The following is a 17,758-nucleotide window of genomic DNA, read 5'->3' on the forward strand; positions in this document are numbered from 1 at the left end:
GTTGTGGGATAGGAATGCCACGTAGGGTTGTGATTTCCCCCAAGAGAGAGCTGCAGGAAAGTGACTTTGGGAGCAGGGAAGCCGGGGAGATTATTAGGGCACCCCTATAGTCAGCCACATGTGTATTTGGGCAGCAATCCACTGCCCAAAATGTATTACAAGTATTTTTTGTGTTTTTCCCTTTCCGGGCATGCAATCACACAGGGATTTCAGGTGCGTGAGTTTTAAGGGGGATTTTGCGGAGAAAGTGGTGTCAGAATGTGCAATGTATCCCACAATCACCTCTAGGGTGCCCTGCTTCAGCATAGCCCAGGAAGGAAAATTAGTCAAATGAAATGTGTTTAATATCCTTAGAAAAGGGGGTCCCTGGTTTAGGGGGTACCCCAGGTAATGTTTTGGCTCCCCCAAAAAGTATAGGTTTGTGGGTACATGTCTGTACATAAGGACGGTGTGGGCTAGGGAAGCCCCCTGTAAAGTATAGTAAAACCTGACCTGTTTAGGGGCTTTTGAGGTTCCCTGTGTTGTAGAAACTACAGATTTTGGGAGTGTAAGTTTTAGGTGGGATATTTGGGTGAAACCGTATTCCGTTTGTTTGCAGGAGTTTGGGGGGCCGAGCTGCTGGTGGTCTCCTGATTCTCCCTGGCGTACATGCACTATGTGTGGGTTCGCGGGGTGGATTATATTGGGGCTGCACAGTGTCCCCCAGACTCCTGTAGTCCTGTGCGGAGCCTGGCTAATGGCCACCGCACTTACTGTCCACTGCGCATGCACGAGACCTCCATTGCGCATGCGCCAATATCCAAAATGGCGGCCCCCACTGCCAGGTGTGCCGCGGATCTCCGGAGCACTCTCCCTGACTGCCGGGTCCTCCCACCTCTCCGGCGGCACCAGGGCAACTGTCTCTCCGCCCCACAGACCGGGAGGTAAGGGGGAGCTCCAATCGCTGCCACAGCTGTTCCGCCCCCTTCCCCACCCGGCACGGAGGTAAGGGGTCTCGGCTACACATGTATAATATTTACATAGTAGATGAGGTTAAAAAAAAAGACATACTGTATGTCCCCATCAAGTTCCACCTATGCTAAATGTTGACGACAGATACTTATCCTATATTTGTATTTGCATTATATTGATCCAGAGGAAGGCAAACAAAACCCCCCAGTGACACATTATGCAATGCTGTTTTATAAGGGGGGAAATACATTCCTTCCTGACTTCAAATATCAGATTTCTCCCAGGATCTGCATTGTTCCCATGTTTACCTATTTGTAATATCCCTGTATACTGCACCTTACGTTTTGTTATGTGTTTTAGAAAATGAGAGATTTACTGTATGCCCCAAATATTTATTTCTTGTAGAGGGGGTAAGGTATGTGTTGAAGTGGGTATGAATTGTATATGGTAAATGCCCCTTTTTGTTTTTAATCATTAGTTTCCATCCTCCTTCTACAGTATATGGGGACGAGTAAAGTCTATATCATGATAATACAGATCAAGATGAACAAAAATTACAGAGAGATATCCTAATCGCACAAGGATTCCAATCCAATCTCAAATGATATAATATAAGAGTTTCTGCAACCCCAGCACCCCACTGCTATGTATTGTATCTATTGTATTGTATGTCTTTATTTATATAGCGCCATATATGCACATAGCGCTTCACAACAGTAATCCACGTTGTAATCATATAAATAACAAATAATATATATAACACATAATGGGAATAAGTGCTTCAGACATAAAAGTAACATTAATGAAGAGGAGGCCCTGCTCCGAGGAGCTTACAATCTAATTGGAAGGTAGGAAGAACGTATAGAGACAGTAGGAGAGAATTCTGGTAAGTGCGTCTGCAGGGGGCCAAGCTTTATGTGTGTAGCTTTAGGTATGTTATGTTGGAGTTCTGGTAATAGAGCGATGTGTTTCAGAGTTATTTATGCCTGTTGCTCAGATGTGACTATCAGAAGGCAAACTCTTGTATTGCTGACAGCATTGTTCTTCTCTGCTGATAAAGATATGCTAGAATGAAATATAGTAACACCCATCACAATATAGCTATGGGATTTTATTTTGGTATCAATATGTTTTATTTTGTTTGTCTTCAAGGATGGGGTATTGCAACATGTTTTAACTACCAATAAATTGCTCTCACAATATTGATTAAATGGTGCCAGTTTCCGCGTATTTAATGCACTGAAAAATGTAATATTTAACATGGCAGAATAATGCCAACAGTCTGTCTCATCCCCCAACAGTCTCCCAAAACCTTTATAAGAGACATTAGCAGCGTGTCAAATGGGAATATTCCACCTGTGCCTCCTGACGGTTACACAGATATACACAGGCAGTGATACGGAACACACTCTCCCTCACGCTGTGTAAGGGTCTCTCTGTAAGCATGGCCTCTGGTTTCACCATCTTCTGTGCTGTTATCGCCACAGGTGAGTAAAACCGCCCTGGCTACAGATGGGCAAACTTGCAGGAATTCGGATTTCCAATGTTCCACTCAAATACTCCACAAAAAGCTCCGTTTGGAAAGATTGCAGAAATGTACATTTTGAGCAGGGAAAAACAAAAATTAGAAAATATTTACAAACTGGACATGTAGACAGTTACAGAAGAGCTGCACCTCTACGCATATTATGTATAATAGTATTAAAGCAGGGGTGCTCAACTCCAGTCCCCAGGCCCTCCCAACAGGTCAGATTTGAAGGATATCGCAGCTTCAGCACAGGTGGCTCAGTCAGATGCTCAGTCCAAGATAACCGCAAAGTTTTTGTGTATTAAGAAGATTTGCAAATGTCCTTGAAAAGCATTTTCTTCTTTTGCCGCTTTTCCGTGGAAAGTAAGTCGTGGGACATCTCTAAGGCAGGTTATTGATCATAAGAGGGATTTATATTTGTATTGCATTTATTGGAGTCAGGAGGAAATAATGTAATTGTATTGTGTAAGTATGCACACGCTCTTAAGCAAACTAATGTTAATGTGCCAAATATAGATCAACATTTCGTTTTGTTACTGCATGGGAATGACTTGTTACTGCCTGGGAATGACTTGTTACTGCATGGGAATGACTTGTTACTGCATGGGAATGACTTGTTACTGCATGGGAATGACTTGTTACTGCATGGGAATTGCTTGTTACCTCCTGGGAATTACTTGATACTGCATGGGAATGACTTGTTACTGCCTGGGAATGACTTGTTACTGCATGGGAATGACTTGTTACTGCATGGGAATGACTTGTTACTGCATGGGAATGACTTGTTACCGCATGGGAATAACTTGTTACTGCATGGGAATGATTTGTTACTGCCTGGGAATGACTTGATACAGTACAGGAATTAATTGTTACTGCATGGGAATGACTTGTTACTGCATGGGAATTACTTGTTACTACATGGGAATTACTTGTTAACACATGGGAATGACTTGTTACTGCCTGGGAATGACTTGTTACTGCCTGGGAATTACTTGTTACCGCATGGGAATAACTTGTTACTGCATGGGAATAACTTGTTACTGCATGGGAATAACTTGATACAGTACAGGAATGAATTGTTACTGCATGGGAATGACTTGTTACCGCATGGGAATGACTTGTTACCACATGGGAATGACTTGTTACTGCCTGGGAATGACTTGTTACTGCATGGGAATGACTTGTTACTGCCTGGGAATGACTTGCTACTGCCTGGGAATGACTTGTTACTGCCTGGGAATGACTTGTTACTGCCTGGGAATGACTTGTTACTGCCTGGGAATGAATTGTTACTGCATGGGAATGACTTGTTACTGGCTGGGAATGATTTGTTACTGCATGGGAATGACTTGTTACTGCATGGGAATGACTTGTTACAGCATGGGAATGACTTGTTACTGCCTGGGAATGACTTGTTACCGCATGGGAACGACTTGTTACTGCATGGGAATTATATGTTACTGCATGGGAATAACTTGTTACTGCATGGGAATTATATGTTACTGCATGGGAATTATTTGTTACTGCATGGGAATGACTTGTTACTGCATGGGAATTACACGTTACTGCATGGGAATGTCTTGTTACTGCATGGGAATGACTTGTTACTGCATGGGAAGTACTTGTTACTGCCTGGGAATGACTTGTTACTGCATGGGAATGACTTGTTACTGCATGGGAACGACTTGTTACTGCATGGGAAGTACTTGTTACTGCATGGAAATGACTTGTTACTGCATGGGAATGACTTGTTACTGCATGGGAATGAATTGTTACTGCATGGGAATGACTTGTTACTGGCTGGGAATGATTTGTTACTGCATGGGAATGACTTGTTACTGCATGGGAATGACTTGTTACAGCATGGGAATGACTTGTTACTGCCTGGGAATGACTTGTTACCGCATGGGAACGACTTGTTACTGCATGGGAATTATATGTTACTGCATGGGAATAACGTGTTACTGCATGGGAATTATATGTTACTGCATGGGAATTATTTGTTACTGCATGGGAATGACTTGTTACTGCATGGGAATGACTTGTTACTGCATGGGAATTACACGTTACTGCATGGGAATGTCTTGTTACTGCATGGGAATGACTTGTTACTGCATGGGAATGACTTGTTACTGCATGGGAACGATGTGTTACAGCATGGGAATGACTTGTTACTGCATGGGAACGACTTGTTACTGCATGGGAAGTACTTGTTACTGCATGGAAATGACTTGTTACTGCATGGGAATGACTTGTTACTGCATGGGAATGACTTGTAACTGCATGGGAATTACTTGTTACTGCATGGGAATGATTTGTTACTGCCTGGGAATGACTTGTTACTGCATGGGAATGACTTGTTACTGCATGGGAATGACTTGTTACTGCATGGGAATGACTTGTTACTGCATGGGAAGTACTTGTTACTGCATGGAAATGACTTGTTACTGCATGGGAATGACTTGTTACTGCATGGGAATGACTTGTAACTGCATGGGAATTACTTGTTACTGCATGGGAATGATTTGTTACTGCCTGGGAATGACTTGTTACTGCATGGGAATGACTTGTTACCGCATGGGAATGACTTGTTACCGCATGGGAATGACTTGTTACTGCCTGGGAATGACTTGTTACTGCATGGGAATGACTTGTTGCTGCATGGGAATGACTTGTTACTGCATGGGAATGACTTGTTACCGCATGGGAATAACTTGTTACTGCATGGGCATGACTTGTTACTGCATGGGAATGATTTGTTACTGCCTGGGAATGACTTGATACAGTACAGGAATTAATTGTTACTGCATGGGAATGACTTGTTACTGCATGGGAATTACTTGTTACTACATGGGAATTACTTGTTAACACATGGGAATGACTTGTTACTGCCTGGGAATGACTTGTTACTGCCTGGGAATTACTTGTTACCGCATGGGAATAACTTGTTACTGCATGGGAATAACTTGATACAGTACAGGAATGAATTGTTACTGCATGGGAATGACTTGTTACCGCATGGGAATGACTTGTTACCACATGGGAATGACTTGTTACTGCCTGGGAATGACTTGTTACTGCATGGGAATGACTTGTTACTGCCTGGGAATGACTTGCTACTGCCTGGGAATGACTTGTTACTGCCTGGGAATGACTTGTTACTGCCTGGGAATGACTTGTTACTGCCTGGGAATGAATTGTTACTGCATGGGAATGACTTGTTACTGGCTGGGAATGATTTGTTACTGCATGGGAATGACTTGTTACTGCATGGGAATGACTTGTTACAGCATGGGAATGACTTGTTACTGCCTGGGAATGACTTGTTACCGCATGGGAACGACTTGTTACTGCATGGGAATTATATGTTACTGCATGGGAATAACTTGTTACTGCATGGGAATTATATGTTACTGCATGGGAATTATTTGTTACTGCATGGGAATGACTTGTTACTGCATGGGAATTACACGTTACTGCATGGGAATGTCTTGTTACTGCATGGGAATGACTTGTTACTGCATGGGAATTACACGTTACTGCATGGGAATGTCTTGTTACTGCATGGGAATGACTTGTTACTGCATGGGAATGACTTGTTACTGCATGGGAACGATGTGTTACAGCATGGGAATGACTTGTTACTGCATGGGAACGACTTGTTACTGCATGGGAAGTACTTGTTACTGCATGGAAATGACTTGTTACTGCATGGGAATGACTTGTTACTGCATGGGAATTAATTGTTACTGCATGGGAATGACTTGTTACTGGCTGGGAATGATTTGTTACTGCATGGGAATGACTTGTTACTGCATGGGAATGACTTGTTACAGCATGGGAATGACTTGTTACTGCCTGGGAATGACTTGTTACCGCATGGGAACGACTTGTTACTGCATGGGAATTATATGTTACTGCATGGGAATAACGTGTTACTGCATGGGAATTATATGTTACTGCATGGGAATTATTTGTTACTGCATGGGAATGACTTGTTACTGCATGGGAATGACTTGTTACTGCATGGGAATTACACGTTACTGCATGGGAATGTCTTGTTACTGCATGGGAATGACTTGTTACTGCATGGGAATGACTTGTTACTGCATGGGAACGATGTGTTACAGCATGGGAATGACTTGTTACTGCATGGGAACGACTTGTTACTGCATGGGAAGTACTTGTTACTGCATGGAAATGACTTGTTACTGCATGGGAATGACTTGTTACTGCATGGGAATGACTTGTTACTGCATGGGAATTACTTGTTACTGCATGGGAATGATTTGTTACTGCCTGGGAATGACTTGTTACTGCATGGGAATGACTTGTTACCGCATGGGAATGACTTGTTACCGCATGGGAATGACTTGTTACTGCATGGGAATGACATGTTACCGCATGGGAATGACTTGTTACTGCCTGGGAATGACATGTTACTGCATGGGAATGACATGTTACCGCATGGGCATGACTTGTTACTGCATGGGAATGACTTGTTACTGCATGGGAATGACATGTTACCGCATGGGAATTATTTGTTACTGCATGGGAATGACTTGTTACCACATGGGAATGACTTGTTACTGCATGGGAATGACTTGTTACTGCATGGGAATGACTTGTTACCACATGGGAATGACTTGTTACTGCATGGGAATGACTTGTTACCGCATGGGAATGACTTGTTACTGCATGGGAATGATTTGTTACTGCCTGGGAAGGACTTGTTACCGCATGGGAATGACTTGTTACTGCCTGGGAATGACTTGTTACTGCATGGGAATGACATGTTACCGCATGGGCATGACTTGTTACTGCATGGGAATGACTTGTTACAGCATGGGAATGACATGTTACCGCACTGGAATGATTTGTTACCGCATGGGAATGACTTGTTACCGCATGGGAATGACTTGTTACCACATGGGAATGACTTGTTACTGCATGGGAATGACTTGTTACTGCATGGGAATGACTTGTTACCGCATGGGAATGACTTGTTACTGCATGGGAATAACTTGTTACTGCATGGGAATGACAAGTTACCGCATGGGAATGACTTGTTACTGCATGGGAATGACGTGTTACCGCATGGGAATGACTTGTTACCGCATGGGTATGACTTGTTACTGCATGGGAATAACTTGTTACAGCATGGGAATGACCAGTTACCGCATGGGAATGACTTGTTACTGCATGGGAATGACGTGTTACCGCATGGGAATGACTTGTTACTGCATGGGAATGACTTGTTACTGCATGGGAATGACATGTTATCGCATGGGAATGAATCATTTTTCTGTAATGTTTTGCTGAACTTAGTTATTGATAAAACTATTTTAAATATACGTGTTCACATGTTGGTCTGTAAAGTTCCTGACTGCCATGGTTTAGAATAAAATGCAGACGTGTTTTTGGAAGAGGTCAGTGGAAGGGAAATTCATAGGCACAAAGCATGATGTATACAGTGCGCAACTGAAAGTGTTCTGGAACATACCAAAAAGTGGTCATACGAGCAATCATCATACTTACATCTCTGTATGAGGTGGGCTTCATAGTGTATCAAGATATTGTTCAGCACGTTCAGAACAGGAGCCAGTAATGAATCAAATAGAATAGTTCAAGGATTGATTGATACAATGATCCGACTTTGAGCCTTAATGCTACAAAAAACCCTTATACTTCCGCTTTACAATAAGGGAGGGTAGCGAGAGAAGTATGGGACAGGTAGAGGGTGTAACCTATAAAAAAATTTAAACTGTAGACTGGCCATCCCTGGAACTAGATCTGCTAATAGAGATAGTGCTTTAAATTCAAAAGACTCCTGCGATAGTTAACAGGACAGAATGGGCTAGTAGCTACACAATGAGCATGGAGGACCCCATTCCCAGGGTTGGGAAGTACCCCATTCTGTGGCTGCCTGGGGTGAACACTGCCTGGCTAATAATGTGAACGAAGGAAACAAAATAAACCCAACGTACGTTTCGCTGTGGGACACAGCTTCTTTCGGGGTGGGCATGTAACGTCTCATATGGTCCACTTAAAGTATTTTTTTTGCCTTGGTAAAAAGAAACGCTGATTCGCAGAGTAATGATTTCATTACTATGGTGCTGTACAGAGCTGTACCACTGATTTAAAAGGGAACACAGGGTGGCTTCTTATATCCGGAGCTCTATCATTGTCAATACTCCGGCAGCTACATGAACATATAACTGGACTTATCTTAACTTAAAATGTACAAATATATATTTTTAAACCTACATGGCAATGCCTGGGGGAACAAAAATCCAGGATCTGTCTCAGTTCTTCAGACGAGATGACTCTCACACCGGAGCAGCCTCGCCACATGGCATGCGTGGCCTCAAAACATGGCATGCGTGGCCTCACCACATGGCATGCATGACCTCACTACATGGCATGCATGGACTCACCACATGGCATGCATGGCCTCACCACATGGCATGCATGGCCTTACCACATGGCATGCGTGGCCTCACCACATGGCATGCATGGACTCACCACATGGCATGCATGGCCTCACCACATGGCATGCATGGCCTTACCACATGGCATGCGTGGCCTTACCACATGGCATGCATGGCCTTACCACATGGCATGCGTGGCCTCACTACATGGCATGCATGGACTCACCACATGGCATGCATGGTCTCACCACATGGCATGCATGGCCTCACCACATGGCATGTGTGGCCTTACCACATGGCATGCGTGGCCTTACCACATGGCATGCATGGACTCACCACATGGCATGTGTGGCCTTACCACATGGCATGCGTGGCCTTACCATATGGCATGCATGGACTCACCACACGGCATGCCTGGCCACACCACATGGCATGCATGGACTCACCACATGGCATGCATGGACTCACCACATGGCATGCATGGACTCACCACATGGCATGCATGGACTCACCACATGGCATGCATGGACTCACCACATGGCATGCATTCCTCTCCAGCTTCACCACACGCTGCTTCTGACAAAGAAGAGTATAATCCTTATATAAATAAACTCTGGGAGCTCATATCTCTGTGCTCATTAAACCAGGGAAAGACATGCTGAATTGCTCTAGTTTTAGGCCGATCGCTCTGTTAAATGTAGACCTAAAAAGTATCCAAAATATTAGATAATAGAATTAATGTGTTTTTTTTTTACCAGAATTAATAAACTTAGACCAAGTTTGTTTCATCCATCATAGAGAAGACAGAGAAAATACAGAAAAATAATATCCCACATTTCATACGAAAACACCAGATTCCCACCATCTTTATCTCTATGGATGCAGAAAAAAGCTTTTGATAGATTAATTGGACATTCATGTTCCGAGTTAAGTAATGTCTTTTTAACATGTATTAAAGCCCTATACACGTCTTCCACTTGAAGAGTCAAGAGTCAAGAGTAAATGGTTCGCTGTCAGACTAATTTAATATTAAAAATGGGACTAGACAGGGATGCTCCTTGTCACCTCTTTTTGCCGTAGTCCTGGAGCCCCGAATAGAATGTATAAGAACCAATATAGACAACATGGGTATGATAAATGGACATAACTACAAATTAGCCCTCTACTGTACCTGGACGATATGCTACTGACCCTCACAAACCCACTCAAATTGATGCAAAATTTAATGAAGGAAATGGAGTAGTTCAGAAGAGTTTCTAATTTCAAAATCAATTTCAGCAAGTCCTAAGCACTAAACATTTTGCCACCACCTAATCTGGTCCAACAACTGAAAAACAATTTATCTTTTACATGGAACCTACATAAAATTAAGTACCTTGGCATTCAAATAACATTCTCACACAGGACCTAAACAAAGAAAATTATCCAAGACTACTGAATTTCATGAAACAAGACCTGTGCACGTGCACAAATGGACTATCTCATGGATAGGGAGGATTAATGTTATAAAAATGTGCATTCTACTATAATTATATTTGTTCAAAACGATTCCCATTGGATTACTCCTCTCATTCTTCAGGATCCTACAAACTCAGATGAATAGATGTATCTGGTCTCACAGACAACCCAGAATTCAGCACACAGTTTTAACCCACAATGAAGAAACGGGAGGTCTAGGTAGCCTGGATTCCGGCAGGAAACACTGATCCTGAGCACAGACTGTCCCACATCCTGAGGGGGGAATCCAGGTCACTATCACAGGGAAGGACCGAGAGATCACGGGGCTCCCCCCACCCTCCATAAGAAGTACACACACAGTGAGGAGGGGATAAAGTGCACATCTCAGGCACTGAGGGGGACAGGCTCTGAAGCCTCTAAGTCCCCTTTCCTGTGTTCCCCCTCACATTGTCCACCCCCTGCTGCACAGAGATCTTCAGCCTGTGTTATTGGATAGTAAATTCTGCGCTGGTCCGACCTGGAGCAAAGAGAGGATTGTCCCATAGTGGGGTCATGCCTGAAGACGTGTGGATAAACTTATCTATCAACGATTGAAGCGAGAGGAAATCCTTCAATCCTATTGGCGCTGGGAGGGTTTGGTAGAGATATATCTTCTTACATGTTTGTTTGTCTGAGATTACATTGAGGACACTTCCATGGAACTCATCCCAGCTTTTTGAATTGGACTATATTTGGTCAGATTTTTATTTCCTTTAGGCGCTGGTTTATCTGTTTTTACTGGACTCCATAACGCCACTCTATTGCCCATTTTGATTGACTGGCATGGAAATGATAAACATAAGTAATGGGTGCAATTTGAGAGAAGCTTTGCTGAGCCAACCGATCGGGATATCTTTTATTGGTTAGTGTTACGCCGGTGCTGCCCGCAGACCAGACTCGTCCCCCAAGCAGAAGGAGGAAGTGGTAATACACGCACCCGCAGCAAAGGGAGCGTGTCCGGACTGAGGTATGAAGCGTTGCCAGGCCAGGTGTAGTAAGGTAGACAATACTTGCCGGTACCGGTTGTAGAGATAGAGTGAAGGATGCCTTGCCGAGGTCAGGGAGTAGAGAGTGGAGTTAGGGCGTTGTCCAAGCCGTGTTCAAGGGGTTACCAGAGTGAGCGTTGTCCAAGGAGTGCCGAGATCGAGAGCCAGAGGGGGTAGTCGTACGAGCTGCGTCAGAACCTGTGAAAACACTGAGAGAATCCAGAAGTACTTCCATACAGAGACTATGTCGAGCAAAGAGTGAGAGCAGGGAGGAGCTAGATAAAGCAGGAAGGTCCAATTAGGAACGGAGGCGGGACAGGAAGAGCTACAGGGAGACACTGCAGATTGGTGCAGGCATAACAGGCCAGGTGAGACTTGTTGGTAACCTGAGTATGCCCGTGCAGTGTGCGGGGGCGGAGCCTGAAGTCCGGGGGACGGGAAGAAGAGTGTGCAGACTGAGCGTGCTTCTTAACTCGTGTACGCGCGTGAACCGAGCCAGTGGATGGTGCAGGTGTGCGTGCAGGTGTGCGTGCAGGTGTGCGTGCAGGAGGGCGTGGGCGCGCCCGGCGCTGAGCAGAGAAATCGCCGAGGGGAGTAATCCCGCGGCGGCAGGGGCGAGGAGCCGTGGAGGCCGGTAAGGCAGGTTTGTTTTGTGTGTCCAGGGGCTCCCTGCGGGAAGGGGGTGCTCTGTGTGGGGAGCGTGGAGAACGCCGATTCCTGACAGTTAGAAAGTCCTATCGCCCTACATGTATGAATGATCACCCTCTAATACCAGATGTAAAGGGGGTATGAGATGCCAAGACATACAGTTTCGGCTGTACCCCTTTTTCAGCCCCACTAAACCCTATTCTAAATATGAAAGAATTCCCCTCACAGAGAAATTAGTAAATGAAGAGGCAGGAATTCACAGGATCTCAAACATTGTTTGTGGATCAACTTCAATATTTCTCATTCTTACAAGGTCATTGTAAGTGGCCTGATTGGGGGTTGTGTCACTACTCGCAAATTAGACATTTCATAAGTATAAGGGTTCAAGAGAGTTACCTCTAGAGCCCAGTGACATTGTTTGATTCAAATTTACTTTGCACAATGAAAGTATTTTTTGTGTTTTCATCCTTCTGGGCATGTCAGTGAGCAGGGATTGCCAGGGGATGAGTTTCAAGGGGGATTGTGCGGAGGAATTGTTGTCAGAATGTGTCTAGGTAGTCGGGTCCGGAGTTGTCAGTTCCCCATAAAATGTACCTGGGAATCATGCCTGATTCCCAGATACATGTAGGCACATTGTCCCGGCAATACCTCCCCTTGAAAACACAAGCGTGTCTCACCGTTAGGGTACCCTGCTTAAGCATAGCCCAGAAAGGTGAATGGGGCACAGGGATGAAAAAGTGTCCCTGTAGCTGAGGGGATCCCCAGGTTAAGGGGGTACCCCAGTTAGTTCCCAGGAAGCCCAGAACCTGTATTGGGTTTGTGAGGTGCCCCAACCACAGATAAGGTTGGGGGGGGGGACTCTCAGAGCCCAGGCTAAGTCCAGAAGATGTGTGTGGGGAATAAAGGCTGATAGGAATAAAAGTACATCTTTCTATTCTATTCCCCATACCCAGAGACTTAGGGATGTATTAAAGTATATTTTATTGTTACTGTTGTAATAATATAATGTACTGTTGTGTACTGTAAGGTGCTGCGACTTTTGAAACCGATGCCCAAACAGACTGTCAGGGCTAACCCATAGGTGCCAGTAAGTTTGCTGGACATCGAAGTTCAAAGTAGCCAGAGATGCCAAAGGTGTGAAAGCTATTTGGGTAGCAGGGAGGGGCTCAAGTACTCAGGTCAGGGGAACAATGACAATCGTCGGGGCTGCCATCTGCTCTGCCAGACTTAGTGTAACCTGACCCAGTGGGTGGCATTGAGATAGCCAGGAACGGAGGTGCCAGGCTTGTGCATGTCCCTTGGCAATTTCATATTTCCCACTGACCCGGCTTTTCATACAGACTTCTCTCTGATTGTCTGCTGAGAAAGTTCCCACGTGATGATTGGCTGCTGAGTTTCATGAATGAAACTCAGAATACTATAAGAAATGTCTAATGCCAATGAGATTTGTGCTTCTCAAAGTTGCTCTTGCGCGAATAGTAGAGTAACCGGCTTCGATTTCAAGCCAGGAAAGTCTGCGTGCCAGGTTCTAAGTCCAGCTTTTTGCGACCAAGTACTCAAGAACGAATGTAGCGGTCATGGCTGGGATTTGATGCCGATTTTGGTTCCAGAGAATTGGTGTTAGCTCGCGGTCAAGAAAAGTCCAAGTTCTCAGAAGAGAAGGAAGCGATGGCGTGTGGAACTTCACACCAATTTGGGAACCAGGAGATTTCGGGCTAATCCCGGTCAGGGTAAAACTCTTATCTAAAGTTCCCTGCACCTAGGAGAGTCTAATTTTCGACCCCCAGACCCCCAGTAAGTGTGTTTTTCATCTGTATTTTGTGTATTATAGTGTGTAAGCGAATTTACGCGAATAAATTACAATTTATTTCATTATCTAGTTTTGCTCAGTGAATGATCCCGGTTAAAAGCGTGTAAACTGCCTGATCGCCCATGACAGCCAGCCAATCAGGAAGGATATGCTTCTCTAGCTTTAAGATGACATCACATCCTTTAAAAAAATGGAAGCTGTCCCATGATACACTAAACAATCAGTTTGGGGATGCACAGTTTGGCACTCAAATGTGACATCACAGGCCTTATATAAGGCCTGCCCCGTCTCATTTTACTGCAACATCTCCGGACCCTTTTGGATTATACAGCAGAGAATACAGAAGAAAAGGAAGAAATAAAGAAATAATTTACCGGAGATGTCTCTTCAATCAACATATAATCGTGGACTTCTTCGCATCGGCTGTTTAAGGAGCATTGCGTCAAGAGAGGGTGCCATAGTAGGATGCGGAGGGTAAAGACAGCAAAGGTAATAAATACATTAATTGTATGTTATTTAATTGTGTATTTATTTTAGGTTGGCCATTGAATACCAATGTGCTTATCTATGCCCCTTTCTGGGTATAAATAAGCAGTGACAATTAATGCATTTTTTGGCCCATGTTGGCTTTATTAAAATGTCATATTTTATTTGTTTTTGTTTTCTAGGTTGCCCATTTACTGCCATAGTGGCAAACCATAACCATATCAATTAATTTATTGACATTTCTTTTTTATTGAAATGTAATGTATTTTATTTGGTGCTGGTTTTTTTTTTAGGTTCCCCATTTATTGCCATAGTGGCAATCAATGCCCATATTAAGGGCATGATTTGCCACTGTGCCAATCAATTGGTTTATTGGCAATTATTTTAATTGAAATCTAATGTATATTATTCACTACATTTTTTAATTTGTAGCTTGCCCATTCATTGCAATTTTGGAAATCCATTCACATATTATGGGCATTGTTTACCACTGTGCCAATCAATGGTAGAGGGGGGGGGGGTAATTGCCCCAGGGAAGGTGTTTAGGCCTCCCGGGTGGGTAGCAGGAGGGGGGTTAACCCCTTAATTACCATAGTGGTTAATAACCGCTAAGGTGATTAAGGAGTTGTAGGTCAGTAGTTCGTTATTTTATTTACTGTCGGTGCCCACTGAAGTTGAGGAGGACACAGAGGAAGTCGAGGACGGCCTTCATCCTGGCAGGGGTAAGTACAACTTTAATTTACTATTTTCTGGCTGGGTAATGTTTTGGTTAGGCTTTATTTTTTAATGGGTAAATGCACTATTATCCAGACAGGATAGTAGGGCTTTTGCCCATTACTGTACAGTATGTGTTGGGAACGGGATGGTTTTTCAATGTATTGCATTGGTGTTTGTATTGTAATGTTTAATGGGGGTAGAGTAGGTGGGTGAAGGGTGTAGTTGCCCCGGGTGGGTGATTAGGCCTCTCGGTGGGTTGTGGGAGGGTTTAACACTTTCATTACCATAGCGTAATGAAGGGGTTAACCCCTCCTTCAACCTTCCCGTTAGGTCTAACCACCCACCCTAGGGCAACTAATCCCTTCACCCAACCCTTCTATCCCCAATAAATCAGGTACTCTGGATTAACCCCTTCATTGCCTTAACAGCTAGCTGCTAAGGTAATGAAGCTGCTTTTATTTTATTTTGATAACTCAGTATGGAATCAGGGGGTCTTCGGAATTGAACCTCATTAATTTCAGCCTCAGGGACCCCTGCTTCCTGAGTTACAGGCCATGGAATGGGGTGACGGTATCCCCCTACATTGTTTAAAGGTCCTGGCAACGTGTGCCGCGTCAGAATTTAACCATTGCTGAGATACCGGCATCTCATAATGGGGCCTGTAACTCAGGAAGCAGGGGGTCTCCGGATCTGAAATTAATGCAATTTAGCTCCGGAGTCCCCCTGCTTCAATACTATGTTATTAAAATAAAATAAAATCTGGGCGATCGCCTCCTAGGGGCGAATCACTCTAAGTGTGCGTCTCTTACAGACAGGTAAAGGCCGGTAGGATTCACACAGCGGGAGTCCCAATCAGACGCAGGGACCACCACTGTGTTAATTTTAATCGGCCATTACAGCCTGCTATGGAGTGTCCCGTGAATGGCTCTCACTTTGGCACACTGTTCTCCGTCCCATGTCCACGGGAGCTGACAGATACAGGAAAGACTGCATCTGTAACCTTACCGGTTGCCCGTGCCAAATTTGAAAAGTGAGCGGCGCGGGAGGGGTTGCTGTGCTGGACCCGCGTAGCAAGAGCACCCTAACAAAGGACTGTATCTGTATCAGTGTTTCCCTCACCCTCTGGAAGATCTGCCTATTACAGGGCGTGTAGTGCTGGGTACCTGCTGGGTCACAGGATGCTGAGCTTTCCGTCGGTGGTATGGGGAAGACAGGACAGGCTTTTGGGGTGATGTTTAGTTCTTCTCTCAGTGGTTCAGCGCCTCCATCTCCCACAGGCTCCAGGGATGCTGGAGACAATCCCCGCAGGAGAACTCTCTGATATTCCCCCTGATAGATTGTACTCAGAGGCAGGAGTATATTTTACTCACAGCATACAGTTAACAGACTCCAGTCCGTAACTGATTCACTTATCTTCCAAACCTCAGGATGATCCCTGGACTCAACCTTGGGGCTTGAGGCCTCCAGAGCTGGTCCTTTGCTCTTCCCTCATGCCCTGATGGGATGAGGGGTATAGTTATCACTCCCACTCCCCTAAGGGTGGGGATGGAAGGTGGCCAGAGCCCTGTGTACACTCTTCCTTGGGACAGACTCTCACAGGGGAGAAGCAACTCTAAATTTACATGTGCAGCCCCTTAAGTACCCTGGGGGAGGGTCCAAGTTCTGAGCTCAGGATTGGGCAGAACCTTGGACCCTTGTCCCGCCTCCCCTGTCACTCAAAGGAGCTGCTCATTGCAGGGGAAAACCCGGATTGGGCCTAACACTGCCTGCACTGATACCTGGAGTTACATGCTAGACAGGGCAGATTAGTAGCCAAAACCAGACATGGCTACACGTACAGTATGTATTATTCTAGGGAGGTAGATTTTATTTGTGTTTTTCCACTGTTTATATTGCAGTTTATAAGAAACAAGCCCTGTTTAACCAAATTTTTTATATGGATGACTCATTTGATCACAGGTGTTTGACTGGAACAAGTAACTCATAAAATAGATTGCGTGAGAGTAGATACTAGGTGCTCGGTGCCGATACGAGTGTTTATGTGATGGAAATAGTTGGTATAATTGCTGTCATTAAACCAGTTTATTCTCTCTGGATGAGAGATAGAGGTGACTACTTTGTGCAAGTTCCCAAACAGGGCAAATATTGGATGATTACAATGGCTAAAAAGGTGCAAAAATACAATATTTAGCTAAAAAAAACAATCATGAATATCTTACTCCGTTTTCACTTTAAAACATAAAAAAAGGCAAGTGAACAAATAATCCTCTGAATCAATTCACCAATTGTTGACATTTCTTTTAAGAAAATGGAGGAACTTTTTTGAAAATCAAACTGGGACAGATTTGCATAATGTACCTCTACAGGGGACGGCATACTGCACTAACAAAGAGGGCGAGGGGGGACGCAGTGCTGACACAGTCCTAGTCCTGGGCCTCAGGTAATCTGCCTGCCGGCCTGAAACCCACCGCCCCAGGGCACAGCTGCTGCGGCCGCCCCCCTACTCCTGCTGAACTGCAGCGCCAAATGACGCTGCGGATGTCCAACTTGACGTCGCTGTGGGTGGAAGAGGGCGGCAGGTAAGGAGCCGGCCACAACAGATAAAAGGACTTCACATTAGGTCCGAGAGTACGGCAAAAGTATATGGGGGACGGACCCTTTTGCTGCCGTAGTCCCGGGCCTAACGGACCTAATAGGAGATCCG

At 44.6% G+C, this 17,758-nt stretch overlaps 1 protein-coding gene across 2 annotated transcripts in view; it reads left to right on the plus strand.

Annotated features, from left to right (window-relative positions):
• The first annotated feature begins 2,201 nt into the window (after positions 1–2,201).
• LOC142496610 (phospholipase A2 inhibitor and Ly6/PLAUR domain-containing protein-like) overlaps positions 2,202–17,758 on the plus strand; it is a 66,675-nt gene continuing 51,118 nt past the window's right edge. The window contains exon 1 of one of the 2 annotated variants that reach the window (XM_075603274.1): positions 2,202–2,438. In XM_075603274.1, coding sequence (XP_075459389.1) covers positions 2,396–2,438 — 43 coding nt within the window. In that variant the 5' untranslated portion in view covers positions 2,202–2,395. The remainder of the gene's footprint in view (positions 2,439–17,758) is intronic. The other variant, XM_075603273.1, reaches the window with a different exon arrangement.

Source organism: Ascaphus truei, chromosome 6 (assembly GCF_040206685.1).
Source record: "Ascaphus truei isolate aAscTru1 chromosome 6, aAscTru1.hap1, whole genome shotgun sequence".
In the NCBI taxonomy this organism is placed as follows: domain Eukaryota; kingdom Metazoa; phylum Chordata; class Amphibia; order Anura; family Ascaphidae; genus Ascaphus; species Ascaphus truei.